Consider the following 17751-nt stretch of genomic DNA (forward strand, 5'->3'; position numbering starts at 1 on the left):
ACACCCGGAAACATAGTGAGCGCTGGGGGGAAGGAATGACCAATTCCTGAGATTAGCCGACAGATACGTTATCGTGGAAACCACGATTAGTTTCGTTGCAATTATAATTTGAATGGATTGCTGTCCCCGGGAGCCTATCCTCCTCACGGTTCTGTTTGTCTTTTTGTTGTGTGTGTTTGTGAGCGCACTGCCGCTGAACAAGAGCCTGACTTGGTAAACCATACACGGCTTACCGTAGAGCGAAAAAGGAGGCAAATGTAAGTGAAAATTGGGCGTTGCCTTGCGGAGGGTGCCGGTTAGGTTATACAGCAAACTGGAGTGATGTGCGCCTGGTTCAGTGTTGGTTAGTTACTCAGAGCCTGCGTGATGGATTTACTTGGCAGGCTTAAGAACGCGTAGTTCTGGCTGCCTCGAACGGTCTTCCAGACACGCTCCTCGTTTGTCTGATGGTGGCAGGTTTCGTATTTGTCAGGATGGTAGCACCTATATAATCCTTCCTTGGATGCCTGGTTTGTAGCTTAGTTTCTTGTTTCCAATTCGCGGTGTTTCCTCGAAGTACAATGTGCCAGGCTGCCGAAATGAATCGGCATTCTTCGTGCGAGTGTGTTTACCGGCACCATAAGCTTGCAGCTACTGTAGAGGATATTCTTGTTGGATATGTGCTTCCTACAATGTCTACGGTTGTCACTTGTCTGGTGTATTTTGCTCCTACATAAAGATGGTGAGGTCGTCCCTACCACATGTTTTAATATAGAGCGCTAGGGATTTACGCAGTTTAACACACATTAGTGACAAGCACCACATTAAAATGTACGTAAAAAATTACGAGCGATAAAATAATAGTTAAGCGATATTATCTTGTACACCTTCAATGACGCTACGTGCTGTTAATAAAAGGGAATTATCCTCCAAAGGTTCTTGTTTTTCAAACTATGCCTTCTTAATTTTTATATGCGGCTGCAGTCAGTTCACGTCAGGTGTTTAAATGCAAGTTAGTAAAGCCGTGGCATATATTCAGCGATTTGCCCGAATTCGACCTTCTCGATTATTTGTGGGCAAGTTAAGGTTGCGGTGCACCGACTCAATTTTTTGACCATGATAATGACATCTGGGCCACCAGCAACATCCAGCAGGCTGGCACATAATCTGGTGCTCTGGCACATATTAGTACATACACTGCTTTGTCAGCAAACAATATCGCGCAAGTAGTCCTCAAGGACCGCATCTCAAGCCAGGAAACACACTTGGGCACTACGTAATAAAAACCGGTCTCTTCATATACCACGAACGAGCACTTTCATCACAACGGAACGAAGCTGTGTTAGCGCTGGTGCAGAAAGCACCATATTTCCAATGGCACTAATCCAGAAGATTCAGTGGTCGTATGAAGCATAGTGATAATCATGACAAAATGAGAACAATCTAATCGGCAGTTTTCCCTCTCAACTGCGTAGGCGTAAACTCCTAGGGTCACCTCGCGACATTAAGTTTTCTGTGTCGCCTCTACTCGACTTTCTTGAATTCACTTAAAGCGGTCCAGCTGACACGCACACACCGCGAAGGAACATGGATTACAGATACACGTTCAGGAATGCACGCAGACACACACGCGCACTAAAATACACGCGCACACCACACCCACGCAGGCACGAGGCGTACACGCACCGGAACGCGCCAACGTGCTTGGTACGCGAATGCAGATGCACAGGCAGAGGCGCAGATCGCATCACACCGAAAATGCTTTCACATGCGTAAGCCCTGCACGATGGCTAATTTTGCTCTCCCTGGGCGAGCGCTCTCGATGCCGTTGTTCACAAGACGTCTCATGGATAACGTCTTCCTTGATACCATTCTCCCCTGTTGGTGCAACGTCACACCGCATAACAGCCTATGTCGCTTTGAGAACGAAATCGTTCTTTTTGAACAAGCCCGTCAAGCGGTGTGTCTGCGTTTACCTTCTGACATGCTGCGTAGTTTTCCTCTAAGATTGCTAACCTTTTCTCAGGTCAAGCCTTCCATCGGAGCGCATCTACCAATGTGTGCGTTCCTCCGTCCTTCTGTCTGGCGCACTGGCGTCCCCATTTTCACGGGTGCGTTACTGAATTCAGCTTTCGCAACATTGCTCCAAGCAGCTTTTATTTTCTGTGGATCACTTCGAAAGACAAAGTGGGGGTCGCTGACCGTGCTATAATAAGAGGCTGGCGTAACGCTGCGGGGTTCTTGATCACGAGGCTCAGAGTCGCGGTCAACGATCGCAAGTTCTTTTTTGTAAGGCGTCTCGAGAAGAATTGCGTTCAGACACTAGATTAAAACACCCCGGAATCCTAGAGATAAATCACCCTGTCTCCTACGCATTAGCCCGCCCTTTATTTTTATTGTGCAAGCACCAAAATGATTCAACGCTGCGTATTTTGCTGCGATCTCACACTGTTACTTACTGAACCATTCGACAAACACAACAATAATATGTAAAAGCTGTTTTCATTTGTCAGTTATACTCGCTATCACGCCTGAAGTGAAACTTTTTTTCTCTGTTTCTTTGTTTTTCCTTACTACTGACACACAAGTTTCCTTACTTTCTTCATTAATGAAGCGAAAAGTTAAACAGTTTCGAGGCACAATGCTAACGCTGTCTTGTTGAAGAAAGGTGGACGTTTCGTGCTGCATTTTGTTATCAATTATTTTTTTAACGTAGCTCTTATTGGCCCGTTGCGACGAGCGCCGGCAGCGGTGGTGATGTAACCGAACCATGGAGCACAACAGCAAAAGATGAAAGAGCGAACTGGAAGCGGCAGACGAAAGACGCGAGCCGCGAACGGCGGAGACCAATGAGAGCGGCCCCTTCACTGACGTGCGCGCGGGAGACTGGTTTCCTGCGGACCCGCCCCACCTCTGGATGAGTACTCCTCTCTGGTCTCACCCAGACCGCTCGTTTCGTACGATCTTCTGCTCGCGTCAGCTGTCACTCGAGCTTGTTTGGTACGCTCGCTTTGGTTCTCATTCACGCTTGTTTCGATTGTCATGGTTTGAGATCGTTTTGTGATCTGACTGTATGCGCGACGCGAATTGCGTGGTACTTTCTGGAAGCCAAGTGGCACCAGCGATTACACTGCAACCTTCGACGAGTCATGTATAACATCCGACGAGCTTGACCGTCAGATCTGATTTTCGATGACTGGCGACTCTGCTACATGTCTCTCTCAAATTATTTGCCTCAGTATATCGCGAAATGAAAACACTCATAGAGATGCGCTCTAATTTTGCATTAGGGAATATCGTAATCGTCGGCGACGTTTTTATTGTGTTCATTTGACAAAGCCTTTATATCGAATGAACATATTTTGCTAATTGTAAGAACGTAACGTATCTTTTTGGTGGAACCGATGCAGTGATTCATGGTAAATTTTTTTCCTCTATTAAACTCAACATGTTTCCTCACAAGACTTATTAGACGAGCGTGCGCCCAATTATTACGGGCAATTGTGGGACTGAAAGTTTTAAATCATACCTAGTGTAGAGACAATTCATCGAAGAGTTCAATTTTTAATAGTGTTTAAGAGCGTTGTCAACGATTGTCAACTTTTGTTATTTAGTTTCGCTTGTGTAAAGCAGTACCGCGTGGACGGACTGGTAATGAATGCCCAAAATCATCCAAATGGATTGCTTTTTTCTTTCTTTCTTTCTTTCTTTACTTGCTTCTTCATCTATTTTGTTTCTCTCTTTTTTGTTCTTTGTATTTTAGTCGAGTGGTTTCAAAGGGTAATATTGCTCGGTGCGTCGGCACTTTCAATTCTTCCAAGAGCTCATTTCAGCGAAGATACTGGCCACGGAAGATATTTTTGCGCGTCTGCAGATGCAGTTTTCACAAGTACGACGGTTCCGTCTCATTTCCGTGGGTCCGTCTGCATCGCGCAATGAGGCAGACGAAATGAGAGCCTGCGTTTCGTTTCATTTCACATAAGCACCGCATCGAATCCACCAATCAAATGCAAAAGAAGTCACCCACTCTACATGCGCTGGTACGTAGTTATCCGAGCTTCACGTAGAACGTCGTAAGAATGTCATGCTCGCTGACAACAGCGACTCTCGACGACAAGGATCGCTTGGGTACCCACACAAGGATCCGCACTCGTTGGTGAATCAAATTTATAAGCGCTATCACCTTGCTTCACTGCATTCGGACCACACATGAAGTAACACACGACTGCTTGCTGCTCTTTGCAGCAAGTTTGCTTAGAGCAACCACTCAACCGCTTTCGCACACATTTGCGTGTCGCTTCTCTACGGTGACTTTAACATAGGATGATGTCCATCATAATGAGCGGATCAACGACGCAATGCTTGTATTGTGTATGTAGCCTAACGACCGCTCGCACAGTTATATGCATACACATACTGCTGGATCTGCGCATGCACATACAGATGCTCCCAGGCATGCCTCTTTGCCAGTGTAATCAAAATAACTTTGATAGTTTTATAAGTGTAGTGCGCCAGTCTTTAAATGAACTTGTTTCGGTTTCACGCATGCATTGTCACATCACACAGTTCTTATCTAATTGCACTCCCATATCCAAACAGCTTGTTGTTGTGAAACTGAAATATTTAATGACACTAGCCATAGAGATTTAAAGTTTCATTTCGATGCGGACCTTTGCCTTTTTGACAAAAAAAAATGTTTGGTGCTTCGACGTGTTTGTATGAAAGTGAAACATCGTTTCTAATGTGTTCAAATTTTGTGATTCCTACTATTCAAGAGCGTAGATTTCGGCAAACGGTCACGTAATCTGCACTGCGCACGTGCTCTCGCACACACATGTCGTGTGGCAAACGTTTGGAGGGTGACTGTGAACCGTAATTGATGCACAGAAATGCTAATAAACTATCTGAGACTGTGCTCTTCAGCGTGCATTCCGTTCATAACGAAGGAGAGACCATATATGCCTGCATCGTCAAACTCGTGGGTTATGCGACCCGACTAAGGACCGCATCCGAGATAAGGTGTTCAGAAGGTAAATCAGACTAATACAACCTCTTTATAGGAGATTGTATTTGTTAAGGAAATATCAGACCATTAAGAACACTTCTGCCATCCAGCCATCCACTGCACCTGATGGTAGGAAAGTCGCGTTCTTTAAAGTGAAGAAGCCAACCGTGTTTCTTTAATAGTATAATTTAATGGCAATTTTTCTTGTTTTCTTGGGGATGCGCAGCTTCTTATTAGATTAGTAAAAAAAATGTGGTAACAAGCTTCAAATAAGAAGGCTTGCATGCTGGCGCTGCATATGCCTCTTCAGCTAGTATTCTCTCTTCAATATCTGGAAGGAATGAGTTCTGCAGCTATACTCTATAAAATTGTTCTTTTATAACCAATCATAGTGTACTGACCATTGGAGTCGAGAATCTGACAATTTACCTCACGTAAGCTAGGGAACCATGCCAACCCCACTGTAAAATCGCCATTAGCTTGCAGCAGCTAGTGAGACTTGCATACGCATGGCGAAGGTATTAATTAGGCATGCACAATTCCAACATGCAATCGAAAATGTGAGTACATTTTTGCTCGTACTGGGGCATTGTATTTCATAATCAACTACTCGTTATACTATAGAAGCACACACAATAGACATTTGGGGGGGGGGGGGGGGGGCAGATCGTGGTGAAAACTTTACGACAGGCAAAATCTTAGCTCCTGATAGGTGCCATCGAGGCGAAGGTCGCCGCATGGCTGTGTCGAAACAGCATAATTTAATATCAAGAAAGTCAAACATACTCTTGCGCCTACTAATGACTGCTTTCGCGAGTAAACCAGCTCTTGCACTTTCCCACGTTGTGCTCCCACGCTGTGACAGGAAGATCGGCGTACGCCAACCGGGCACAGAAGACCTTCAGATACAACGTTTATGCTGCAAAATATAGCGCGACGTAGGGACGCACGTATTGGGCTATGTGATCAACCATGGTATCATCGTCATGTGACAGATAAGAAAGCTGAAATGTTTAACCCTCATCCTTCGTTTATAAAAAGCGTTGCAGTGTGAACCATATTTGCGTGCAGTCAGCGACAAACGTTCGGAACCAAACGCCCCGTTCGAACGGTAATGATTCCCGCTGTGCTGCTTATTGCAACCCAAGACCCCCACCGCAGCTCGTTTCATGCGGAGTATGTCCGTAATGCCGGTCGTTCTGCTTGTCACCGACAGCGGCTATTGTAACGCGTATAGAGTAGAAACTTTCTCGCGGAGGAAGCAGCGCGACGCCACTTCCGCATCGATTAACGCTCAGTCAACCTCCAATTCAGCGTCACGGCGCCAACGTGTTAGATAAATTGGTAGGCCGGGGAGAAACATCGCCGACGGGACGGAGCCTTCAGCCCATCTGTGTGTATATGTTTAGAAGGGCTATCTATGGCGATATCCACCGCGTTGATTAGTAGTTCGCTCGCGTGCCGACTCTCATCAACGCACTGCAGGAAATCACGCCCCATCTATCTATCTAGGTGTTTGCAGCTTCTCACGCGGGCTGCTTTATTTCGTTCCTGTGTGTTCTATATTGCTCCCATTATTCTTGGCCCCTGGCACTTCTTTTCTCATGGCTGCTTCAGCCAGCACCATAATCAAGGCCCCGTCCATTGAACCCCATTCTTTGTTATCATCATCATCAGTAAATTTTTATGTCCACTGCAGGACGAATGCCTCTACCAGAGATCTCCAATTACCTCCGTAGGAAGCCAGCTGATTCCAACTTCCAGCTGAAAATTTCTTAATTTCGTCAGCCCACCTAAATTTATGCCGTCCTCGACTGCGCTTCCCTTTCCTTGGTACCGATTCTTTAACCCTATTGGCCCTCCGGTTATGTGCCCTGCGCAATAAATGGCCTGCTCAGCTCCCTTTATTTCTCTAGAATTCTCTAGAATAACGACTATCGTCATTTGTTCTCTGATCCACACTGATCCCTTCCTGTCTCTTAACGTTTCGCCTAAGAGTGTTCATTCTGTCGCTCTTTGCACGATTCTTAACTTGTTCTCGAGATTCTTTGTTACCCTCCAAGTTTCTGCCCCACATGTTAGCACCGGCACAATTCAATGATTGTACACTTTTCTTTGCAATGACAGTGGCAAGCTCCCAATCAGGATTCGTGATGCCTCCCGTATGAACTCCAACCCATATTTATTCGTCCGCTAATTCCCTTATCATGGTCAGGGTCCCCTGTTAGTACTTGAACTAGATAAACATACTCATGTACAGATTTTAGAGGCTGACTCGCCATCATCAGTTCTTGTTTCTTGGCCAGGCTATTGAACATTACCTTTGTCTTCTGCAAAATATTCAACCCAATGCACTCTTTCGCTTTCTCGATTAAGGTCATCAATCTTTTATTGAGTTTCATCTGGGGTGTTCCTTAGAAGGGCAATGTTATTCGCAAACCTGAGTTTACTGAGATATTCACCGTTGAGCCTCACTCTGTCTTGCCAATCTAATAGCCTAAATATTTCTTCTAAGCATACAGTGAACAGCATTGGAGAGATTGTGTCTCCTTGTCTAACACTTTTCTTGATAGGCAGTTTTCTACTTTTCTAGAGGAGAACTAAAGTAGCTGTGGAATCTTTGCAGATACTTCCGAGATATTCAAGTATGCTTCATGTATTCCTTAATTGCGCCGTGTGTCCATGACTGCTGGTGTCTATACTGAATTAAATGCCTTTTCAATAGCTTTATAATAACATTACCGCAATATTTCAGAGGGAGGTTTATCACTTCACGTTCCACAGAGCCTCGAGGTGTTGTCTATTTTAGAACCGCCCAATTTCATCATCGTAAAACGGTGATATGAAAGAAAAACGACTTTTTTTTTCTTTTATTATGCACCTCCACTTGGTTCTTCCAGCCAAGTTTTTTTCAAAAGAATAAATTAAATCAGCATGGTGGACATCAGCAAATAAAACGACGCGTTTTGGGTTTTCTAGATGGTATATTGCATCAGAAAGCACTTGCTTTTTATTCCATGTTTAAGGATTGCCTCGTTCCTCGTAAATGAGGTGCGTCTGTCTGGCGCCCCACCGACCTTTTAGAAAGAGAATTTAAATGAATAATTTAAACTGGTCTAAACGCTCTGGCTTCTGGCCCCAGACATGGTTATCATAAAAGTAGGTGTAGGTGTTTAGTTTTTTTTTGTTGTTGTTGTTCACGCGAGTGACCTTGTAAATTTATAAAGTTCCGAAATATGTTAGGAGCGGCGAGCGCATACACTGTCTTTGCTGTTGCAGTGAACCTAGACCTAGAAGGTGGAGTGCTGCAATGAGTTTACTCTGAGAGATTGAGTTTAACATTCCTAAATATCCGGTACTTAGGAATGAAATCATATAAGTATAGCTTATTTTGATTATTGTTTGTAGCGGAAAACTATATTATCCGTGCTCTTCTCTGGTTGGCATCACGTATTTTGCTTTTAGAGTTAGTGGTTTTGCGTTCAAGTGCTCTCTGAATAGGTTGAGCCTCTTGAAAGCATCATTTTCAAACTGGAAGAAAGTTTCAAGTATTTCTCCTGTTATAGTTAAAAGAAAAGAAAATAGCCATTTTTAACAAGAGCCACAATCTGGTTTGAGGTTTCCGAAAGAATGCTTGTTTTTTTAAGCACGTCAGAATAGTGCTCCTGTGATGCTTGCGTCGATCCTCTGCGGGTCTGTAACAACCAGAAAAGTACAGTGACTTTGATGTCAACACTCCAAGTTTATCGCATTGTACTTGAGATACAGTTGAGCTGACTAATATATAGGAATTAGAATTTCTGTCCGGATTGCTCTATTCTAGCTGCGTCTTCATTCATTCGCCCATTTGATATGAGCTTATCTAAGGTCACAAGCAACTCTCTTGGTCCGCTGCATTTAGCACCTGCCTTTGTGCCATTTCGTTTTTTGCAATGTCATAGCACAACCGCCGTGGTTGCTCAGTGGCTATGGTGTTGGGCTGCTGAGCAAGAGGTCGCGGGATCGAATCCCGGCCACGGCGGCCGCATTGCGATGGGGTCCAAATGTGAAAGTACCCGTGTACTTAGAGTTAGGTGCACGTTAAAGAACCCCAGGTGGTCAAAATTTCCGAAGTCCTCCACTACGGCGTGCCTCATAATCAGAAAGTGGTTTTGGCACGTAAAACCCCATAATTTCAAAAAAAAAAAAAACAATGTCATTGCGCGCTTATACTAGCGAAAATGTAGTCACGTGACCATTTCGCTGCTTCAGTTTTCCATTTTCACTTGTTGTGGTCCTTGTTTGCGCCATCGCGTGAAAGTCAGCATACAGGAATGCTGCCAGGATCCAGCGGTCGGCTCGTTTTAAAGGCTCTATTTTTATTTCGATAGCACATATATGGACACTCCACTCAAACTTTTGTCGTCACAGTGGGCGTTGCCGTGAGGTCCCGTGTGTACTAAGGCATGCGTATGCTGTATGCTATGCCATTCTATATGGCATGTGGTAATACCAGGTCTTTCATTCTTGACAAAATTATTCTTCGGGACATTGATATTGGAAGACCAAAAACAAATTTCATGAAAGAAAACACTTCACAGTGCATGCCTTTTATCCTAGGCCTTCTCGGATATCAATATTAAAGGTTTCAAGCAGTGACAAAGCTCGAACTCGAAAATGACGTAATTTGAGTGGCGCGGCTGTGCACTACATGCGGGATCGGCACAGGAAAGAAGTTTGAAGAATGCCCGCTACGCAAACAAGGCGGTAAAGGTCGCTAAGAAAGGTGTTGGCTTTAAATAATAAACATAAACAAAATTTGCGATGCCAGGATTAAAACAGAGCACTCCTAGCACAACAGTTCGTTTTTACTCAGTCGGCCTGCGTCAATTCATACTCCCACTACAGCTACGAATATTAGAGTTATTTTAATATTCCAGCGTGTTGCTGTCCCATTCATTGTTTCACCCTTATGTCAAAACGGTGACAATGTTTTGCTCATAAAAGCAGACTACTCGCCGTTTATGCGGCATCGCATGGTAATACACTGTTCTCGATGTAGAAATAAACAACACCAACTTACGATAAGTTCTCAGAAAAACTAACAACTATAAGACCGATTCAGCTAGTACAGTATTCTGTAGTATTAATTTTTGGTAATTATGCAAGCTATAGCGCGATAAAGGGAAATTATTATAAACATGGATGCGTTTGTCTCACGCAGTCAGGGTCCGTGTTTTCGTGAAAAGCTAGAGGATAAGTACTGCAAGCAGTTAACGCTTCCATATTCAATAGGCTTTACAATACTAGGCACCGGACAATTGTTTCTTCGAGACAAGGTGTTTTCCTGAGTCTGTGAAAAATGTTTCGTTTCTCACTTGTTATCCGTTGCGCATTCAAACGTGGTTCTTTGATTCGCTGAAGAATAATACGTCCATGAATAAACATAAACACTTCCGAACGCAAAGTTAGATACGAATATTCTCAAAAGTCCCTGCTTTAATACCCCCGCTCACATTTAACACTCACAAAAAAGACGTTCTTTTAGAGCAGCCAGCCACAGGACATTACGTAACGGAAATAAAGAATATGAAGCGGGTGGAGATTTCAATTACCAAAACAGGACAATGTGTTCGCACAACAAAAGATGTGCTCATTGAAACTGAGCCTCATTTCCGGCCTAGGTTACCACGAGAGCTAAATTTCTTGTGGATAAATACGACTAGAAAAATGGGTGGAATTCTCGCGAGCCATTGAGCGTTTTCTCTCTGGAATGTGGGCAGGAAACGCCGCCTCTGCTTCGCGCCGCGAAATGTCTCTCTCGGGCAAGACACTGCAAATCCGTAGTAGAGTGGCATAAAGAAAGAGAAGAAATAATGTCATGCCTCCCAAGAGATTGGAGCAATGTGCGACTACATATTGTGGAGAATCTCGTGTTCCTTTCTTCACGGGTCTGCTATTCAGCGATTTCGTTACGCCTGCGGGTCTCTCCGAAAGAAAACGGAAGGATGGTGTGGCTGGATGACCGTCCACTGGCAGTGGTTGCGCAACCGGTTGTATTTCCCCGCTCATTTTTATTTCCACCCATGCTCTTGTATATCGCTGGCTAGTTGCTTTTGATATCGAAATACTTTAGATACCATACTGTTTTTCTTCTACTTACCGCTATCTCTGGCGGCAATTAACGGAATTTCTCTTGCTACCAGAACCGCCATTCAGCGGTTGCTTAATGAGTCGTACTACTAAGAAAAAGAATAGCCATGACAGCTGTGTGTGGTGTACGGGATGTTCTTCTCTGCTGTTCAGCCGGAAAAGAAACCACTGCGAGAAAAAGAAATGAGCCGAAACGAAAGTAATTAGACTGTATGTCAGACAGTATCGTAGGTGACATTGCCATCTTCATATTGTGGACCTTGATAGCCTGTTGACTTGTGCTAAATTAGATTAAAGTAGATTTTTGCTCTACTCTTTCCTGTATGATATTTGCAGTATTTCTCAGTAAACTCGGTTAAAAAGCTCTCGTGAAACTACTGAGCTAGATCCTCGCACAATAATAACGATTTTAGCAGTGTGGTTGGTGCACGTAGTTGTCGCAGTGGCCTTATTATTTGTTTAGAACAGTCAGTCTAACAAAACCTACCAACCGAACTAATGTAGCATCGTTGTCCCTGTCTGTTTTTTTTTCTCACTTACCAAGATGAGACAGACAGTCTGGCGAGCTAGCTAGATCAGGTAAAGTTACTGTCTTCGAAGTGAACCAGTTAGTTCGAAGTGAACCAGGATCAGTTAGACACAGTAATCGAAACACGTCTCGGCCTTGAAAAACACGCGGAGTGGCCAAAGCCACAACTATGGAGTCTATATATTCGTTTCTGCTTTTTCTTTTGTAAAACATGCGAGAATATACATTTTCCCGTTGTGTTTTACTTGGATGAAATGAGACGCGTTGTCATTAAGAGGAATATATTCTATAGGGATATGTGCTAGTTATTATTCAGGTAGCAGGCATGATCAGAACAGCCGCGGAACTAGGGAGAATGACTTCCATGACTTTCACGTTTATACAAGCCACAATTTTACCTTGGTTATTTGTTATAATTTTTTTTCTTTCGATAATGCTCTGCGTCAGTTCGGTTTCACAGAAAAGCCCCGCTCTATTGTTCCTATTCTTGAATTGCACTGCACGTGGCACAGCCTGACGGCCTTAAAATACAATCCACCAAGAAGGAAACAAGAATATGTGTCTTGCAGTATCGTAACCCAAGGAAGTTCGCGAGCCGTAAAGCCTGTCGTAAAGCTTTACAATTTTCCACGGAGTGAAACGCGTGGGTGCCGGTGTGGAAGTGCGTTCGTGTGCTGGAGTACAAGATCTCAGATGGATCCGTAGGAGATCGGGAATGTGAAGTTTTCTTCCACGTTGTCTTTCGTGCGTGGTCAGCAGCATCCCCTACGTGTTTGTTATGAGCGTTTTATTGACATGTTTAAATCCTTCAGTCCGTCGCTTCCACGTATTTACTCCAAAACTTGCTATTTGTTTCAGGCAGCTATTTTAAATGACATCACGTCGTGTTACCTGCGTGAAAATTTCAGCCTACGAACTATTTCTGTAGCTTTCTATTCGTATTTTGTTTCCTATTCTTCTTTTTGAAGAATGTTTAAAGAAATTATGACAGAAAAGGTGGCTAACGGAAGGAAAAAGCACGTAAAAAGATGCACAAGGTCATTCTTTCTTTCTTTTGTAGTGTTTCCCGTCCTTTTGAGAGACTATTATTACAAGCAGAAGAGAAGCTGAAAGAGGGCTCAAGGAGGAGCAGCCAGCAGCGTTTCCATGCTGATTGAATACGCTCCTCGCCAAAACTCTAATATAAAACAGAACCGCGCTGTAAAAGGAAAGCTGCCGCAATGAGAATAAATGCCTTCCCACTTGCGTCGAGGCATTCCGGTTGGAAGCCTCAAACGAGCAACCACTTTTTTTTTTAAATTTCTCTATGCGCCCGCTAACATCCTCCAACACGTCTCTCCAAAGCGCGGATGCGCTGTCGGGACGGCGCGATGGCTTGCGACAGCACGTGCGAAAGCGCTCGAAAAACACGGAGTGAAGAATGCGAGCGAGTCCTTTGGTGCTCGGCAGTGAAATATTTTTTTTTCGCCGCAATGTATCATTGCTCCTGTACTCTCACTTGCCACTGCCTCTGCTCTCCACGCTACTTAGCAGAAGCAGCTTGGACAGGGAGCGGCGCTTTGGCCGCAGACGCCGTCCTAGCCAATGCAAATAGCACTTCGTAATTTTCCGTCGCTTCAAGCGCTCGGCGATAATTTCGCCCCGTTTCTTCCTTTCTTCATTTTAAGGCTTGTTAGGGTTGTTGATACAATGCACTCGCTCATCCACTCTTTCCGTATTCTAATCGTTAAAGCCACGAAGCTTGAAGTTATTAAAAATGTTTCGAGCTTTCTGCTCTCTTCCCGCTGATTATTTAATGCTGCAACAGCTGATAGTACTTTCATCCACAGGCCCGTGTTTTCGTGGCGCTGAATTTAGATGCAGTTTGGCGTTTTTCAAGCAACGTGCGTGAAAATATAAAGCGAAAAATCTCACAACGTAACTTCAGAAACTGATTTGTGATTTTTTTTATATATATTTAAAGGCATTGTATATTTAAGTAACGTATAAGACTTAAAGGTAACGTATAAGAGTTGACTTTTTTATATTTAAAGGCATTGTATTCTTAAGTAACGTATAAGACTTGAAGGATATGGTTCTAACTCCCGTAGCCACTGAGTTAAAGGAAAATTGAAGCTTAGCTTTCCCTGGAACTATGACTGCTGAAACTTGTCACACTAATGTGCTGCTATTTTGTGGTTTGTCAGCACTACCACGCACTCTTAGCAGCGCAGCTCAAAGCGGATGTTTTTAGCCCCGCGGAAAACATCGAACGGCACTTGTCATAAGGTTCAGTTGTGCGGATCGCGAGGAAATCAAGCCTTCCTGGGAAAGTGAAATGCTGCTTCGACATCGATTAACGCTTAGTCAGCCTCATGCTCGGCAGATGGGCACCAAAGTGGTAATAGAAACCACTGGCGACGCCACCAAGCCTGACCATTTTGCCCATATAAATGTACACGCTTCGTTTACACGATATGTTTTCGACTACGTCACTCCTGTTGCAGTGGCAGCAGAGACACGCATAAAAAGACGCCTTGTTCATTGATGATTCTTTTTATCAGTCTCTTTATCATTATCTTTATCAATCGCATTGATAAACTGATTCTTTGACGAGCAATATTTCCTAACGCTCGTGCCGCTTTCCGTCTAATGCTCTATTCTATACATCGTGTTGCCCTAAATGCAATCGTCTATATAGCGGTGTCCACTCGCTCTATGGACAAAGGTAAGCTTCGTAGTGAAAAATCCCATGCCACACGACGCTGATGTTTTATCCAGCTTTGTGCCAATAAATTTGTTCACTTTCTGGCCCTGGAAACGTGGAAGGTTTCAGGCTACTTAAAGGATAGCGAAGGCTGCATACTTTAAACGTATTTTATTAGCCGTTTCATGTTTCCAGGATAATAAGACTATATTAAGATATATTAAGAAACCCACTTACTCACTCTTGCACGTTCCTGAGCTTATTCCCTTGGCTGAACGTACTGCACAACACTCACGCCAAAATACTCGGGCTATTTGATTCACTTTCGCTCGGCCGCGTATGCATAGAGCACCTTGATCCGCACATAAATTAGTAAAAGTCTCTCAAAGAACTCTGCCTCCACCAAGCTAGAATTCGTGGAAAACTTGAATCATGAACTAATCAATCGACCAAAGTGATCAGCGATACGATAGTAATAAATTAAGACATTTGCAGTCTCAATCACGCAACCACGCTTATTATCGCAAAACAACTCCAACACAGGGGTGACATAAAGTAATTACGTGGTCACTGTCGTTTCAAACCAAATACATTAAACCAAATACCACGCAAGCAAGCCTGCCCATAAAACCGAACTTGAAATATACAAGCGAGCTTGTAGCATGCGCGTGAAACTCACCGGTGATTTGACACGTTTCTTTTTTCAACAACAGAATTAGCTTCGACAGTAGTCGGAAATATTACTGCTGCCGCAGGCACCAGGGCAATGAAGGCCTCAGACACTAAAGAAAGATTACAAATAATTGCGCCTACACCAAAGTAGTGATGTCCTACGTTGTATTTATGAGTAAAAACACAGCACCAAATTTGCGCGCACGGACATTTGCGGCAATCTCATTGCCTCACACCCTCGAAACTTTTCACATGCAAACCATTTGCGGACGCAACAACTTAAAAACCCTCATTCGGAGAAGCGCCACTTTCTAAAGGTGCATAATGCCGAAACACGCTATAGCAGCAGCCCAACAACGCGAAAGAAAGATTTTTGCTCAGAGACAGGCAGACACCTACGTAAGTTTTTATTGCTGTGAGATTAGCTAACGCATTGACGAAACTGCAACACATGTTAAACCTCTGTGCACGCTATAGTGCTAAAATACAGTAGACTGCACAAGAGCTGACTTGGAAAGGAACCATAAAACCGAATTGCGTCAACAGTTTCGTTTTTCTATTTTTCGAAAGCCATTTTCACGATGTGGCTCGATGAATGGGCCTTTTCTTATATGATATCAAGGAAGAGCACAATAAACGTGGAGCACATTGTTGTGTCCTGACATGTGTCAACTCACCAATGCGAATGACGTCCGGTAGCGCTGCACCAACGTCGCACTGCCAAAGTAGCGGCGCTGCATTGACTGCGATGAAGAGAGCGAAGAGGGTTCCACGCCAGAATTTCCAGCCCGCTTCGAAGATGTTGCTCCATAGGTCCCTGGCCATGTTTGGCGGGTGATGCCGCAATCCAAGGTTTCTCCAGGCTACTTTTTAACTCATGCTCTGACTATGAATATTGATATCTTTCACAGGCCGTACATTTATCTATTCGCTTAAAAGAAATGATAAGATGGGAAATGCAAGCTTGAAGACCTTGTAAAATCAGCACCTTTAAATAAACCTATATGAATAGTTTCCCCTTCCTGCGCTTCCGTAGTGTTTGTTTAGGCCTGTGCACGCAGTTTAGAGCTAAAGAAGAGATAGTAGCGAACACTAGCATTCCTCTTTACTATTCGTAACAGCGGCTCTGCAGAAACAGTCACTTGTAATTATTCGAAGTTTTCGCGAAAAACTGGCTTAAAATTATTCTTGCTTGATTGCTTACAAGTCGTATATGCTGGAATAACCAACTCACTTCTCTAAGCGCCTGAACGCTCTCACCAGCGTTTCACGCTATTTTCTCTTGGAAATAGCCGATTTCACGAAGGATTTAGAAATCCCTCATGATAACTACTAGCACTTTCAAAGGCGCATGCGGTTTTTCAACCTTCGTTACGGAAATAGTCATGCGGTAGAAATGGGGAAATTTAGGTTTGTTTTGGTGCTATTACAAGACAACTGCGCGTAAATTTTAAAGCGAGCATACGAATACGTGCCCGAATAACGTGTGGCCGAGTTTCTGCATTTCTAGGCAATTTAGAGGATGTTACCAATCCGTCAAGTCATGCATGTTTCCTTTTTTATAGAGCTAAGAGTGTAAAGTACTCATCCGTACTTCGAAGCTCATCTACTTGATTGTATCTCGCCGGTATCTTAAAATGGGAACTTCAGGTGAACCTGCAACAGCTTATGAAAGCCAGAAAATTGCTCCTTAGTCTCTGTACCTGGAGTCAAATCACTACGAAAGACCTTTCAGACGTGCATTGTGCTCACAAAATTGTCGTTCGTACAGACGAAAAACACTCATCTTCATTTCGAGCGAACACTCCGATGTCACACATAGAAGTACCGGACGCTGGCCACAAGATCCAAAATCGTTGGAGGATCCATGAATGCATGAGGCTTAGAGCTTTCACAAATCAGTGTACACGAGGGAACCCAAATGCCACTTCAAGGTCACACTTCACGTGGTACGAAGCTTGGTATGGTACAACATGTCACTGCGGAAGTACAACATAGCGCCAACTGTCTATATCCAACAGTTCTCGGTTATCTGACAAAGACTCAACTCCAACAACTTCAGAGCGGCATCACTGCATAAAAGTTTAGGCGATACAAGTTCAGTCGACGTTGTCAGAGCGCGAGCTGGCTTTTTGTGATCCTAAAAAACACGCCGCCACTTTTCGCAATGAGACATACTCTCTGCACGAGCACCGTAGAGATCAAGGAACCGAGCGCGAGCGCAGACCGCCGGCTACTGAGTCTTGGGCCGCAGCGGAGGGTAACGCAGCGCATCGCTTTTTCCCTCCTGGCGTGGATCACTGGGGGAAAGAAGGGAATCGAGGTGGAGGCGAACCACCCAGCGCGGAGATTCGTAGGCGTGGCTTGTAGAGAAGGCGCCAGAGAGAAGAATGCGAGAGAGAAGGGATCAGAGCGTGAGGAAAAGAAAGGGGAAGCGCGCCTCTACGGCGCGCAAAGGCGGTGGCGCGGTCGTTATAGGGTTTCGCGTAGCGCCATCTCTGAGTGCTTTTGCGCGAGCACGCGCGACTGCCGCGTAGGCCGCGTGGCTCTTGCACGGCGCCTTGAGCAGGAATGCTTTTGAAGACTGGAGCTTGTTTGGAAAGTGAATCTTTTTGCGTGGCTCTACATCTTTTTTCTTTCTTCTTTTTTGTACCTAAGTATTTAAGTTGGATACCAATGGCTGTCGCTCACCAACTATTTTTCTCTTGAAATTCCGGGGGCGCGCTTGGATCGGCCATTGACGCTGGT

At 44.3% G+C, this 17751-nt stretch overlaps 1 protein-coding gene across 1 annotated transcript in view; it reads right to left on the reverse strand.

Moving 5' to 3' along the window:
• Positions 1 to 17238, reverse strand: part of LOC126523556 (glutamate receptor ionotropic, kainate 3-like) — a 134444-nt gene extending 117206 nt beyond the window's left edge. Inside the window, exon 1 of the mRNA XM_050172153.3 lies at positions 15681 to 17238. Coding sequence (XP_050028110.2) covers positions 15681 to 15828 — 148 coding nt within the window. The 5' untranslated portion in view covers positions 15829 to 17238. The remainder of the gene's footprint in view (positions 1 to 15680) is intronic.
• Between the last annotated feature and the right edge of the window lie 513 nt (positions 17239 to 17751).

This window comes from Dermacentor andersoni, chromosome 6, assembly GCF_023375885.2.
Source record: "Dermacentor andersoni chromosome 6, qqDerAnde1_hic_scaffold, whole genome shotgun sequence".
NCBI classification, from domain to species: domain Eukaryota; kingdom Metazoa; phylum Arthropoda; class Arachnida; order Ixodida; family Ixodidae; genus Dermacentor; species Dermacentor andersoni.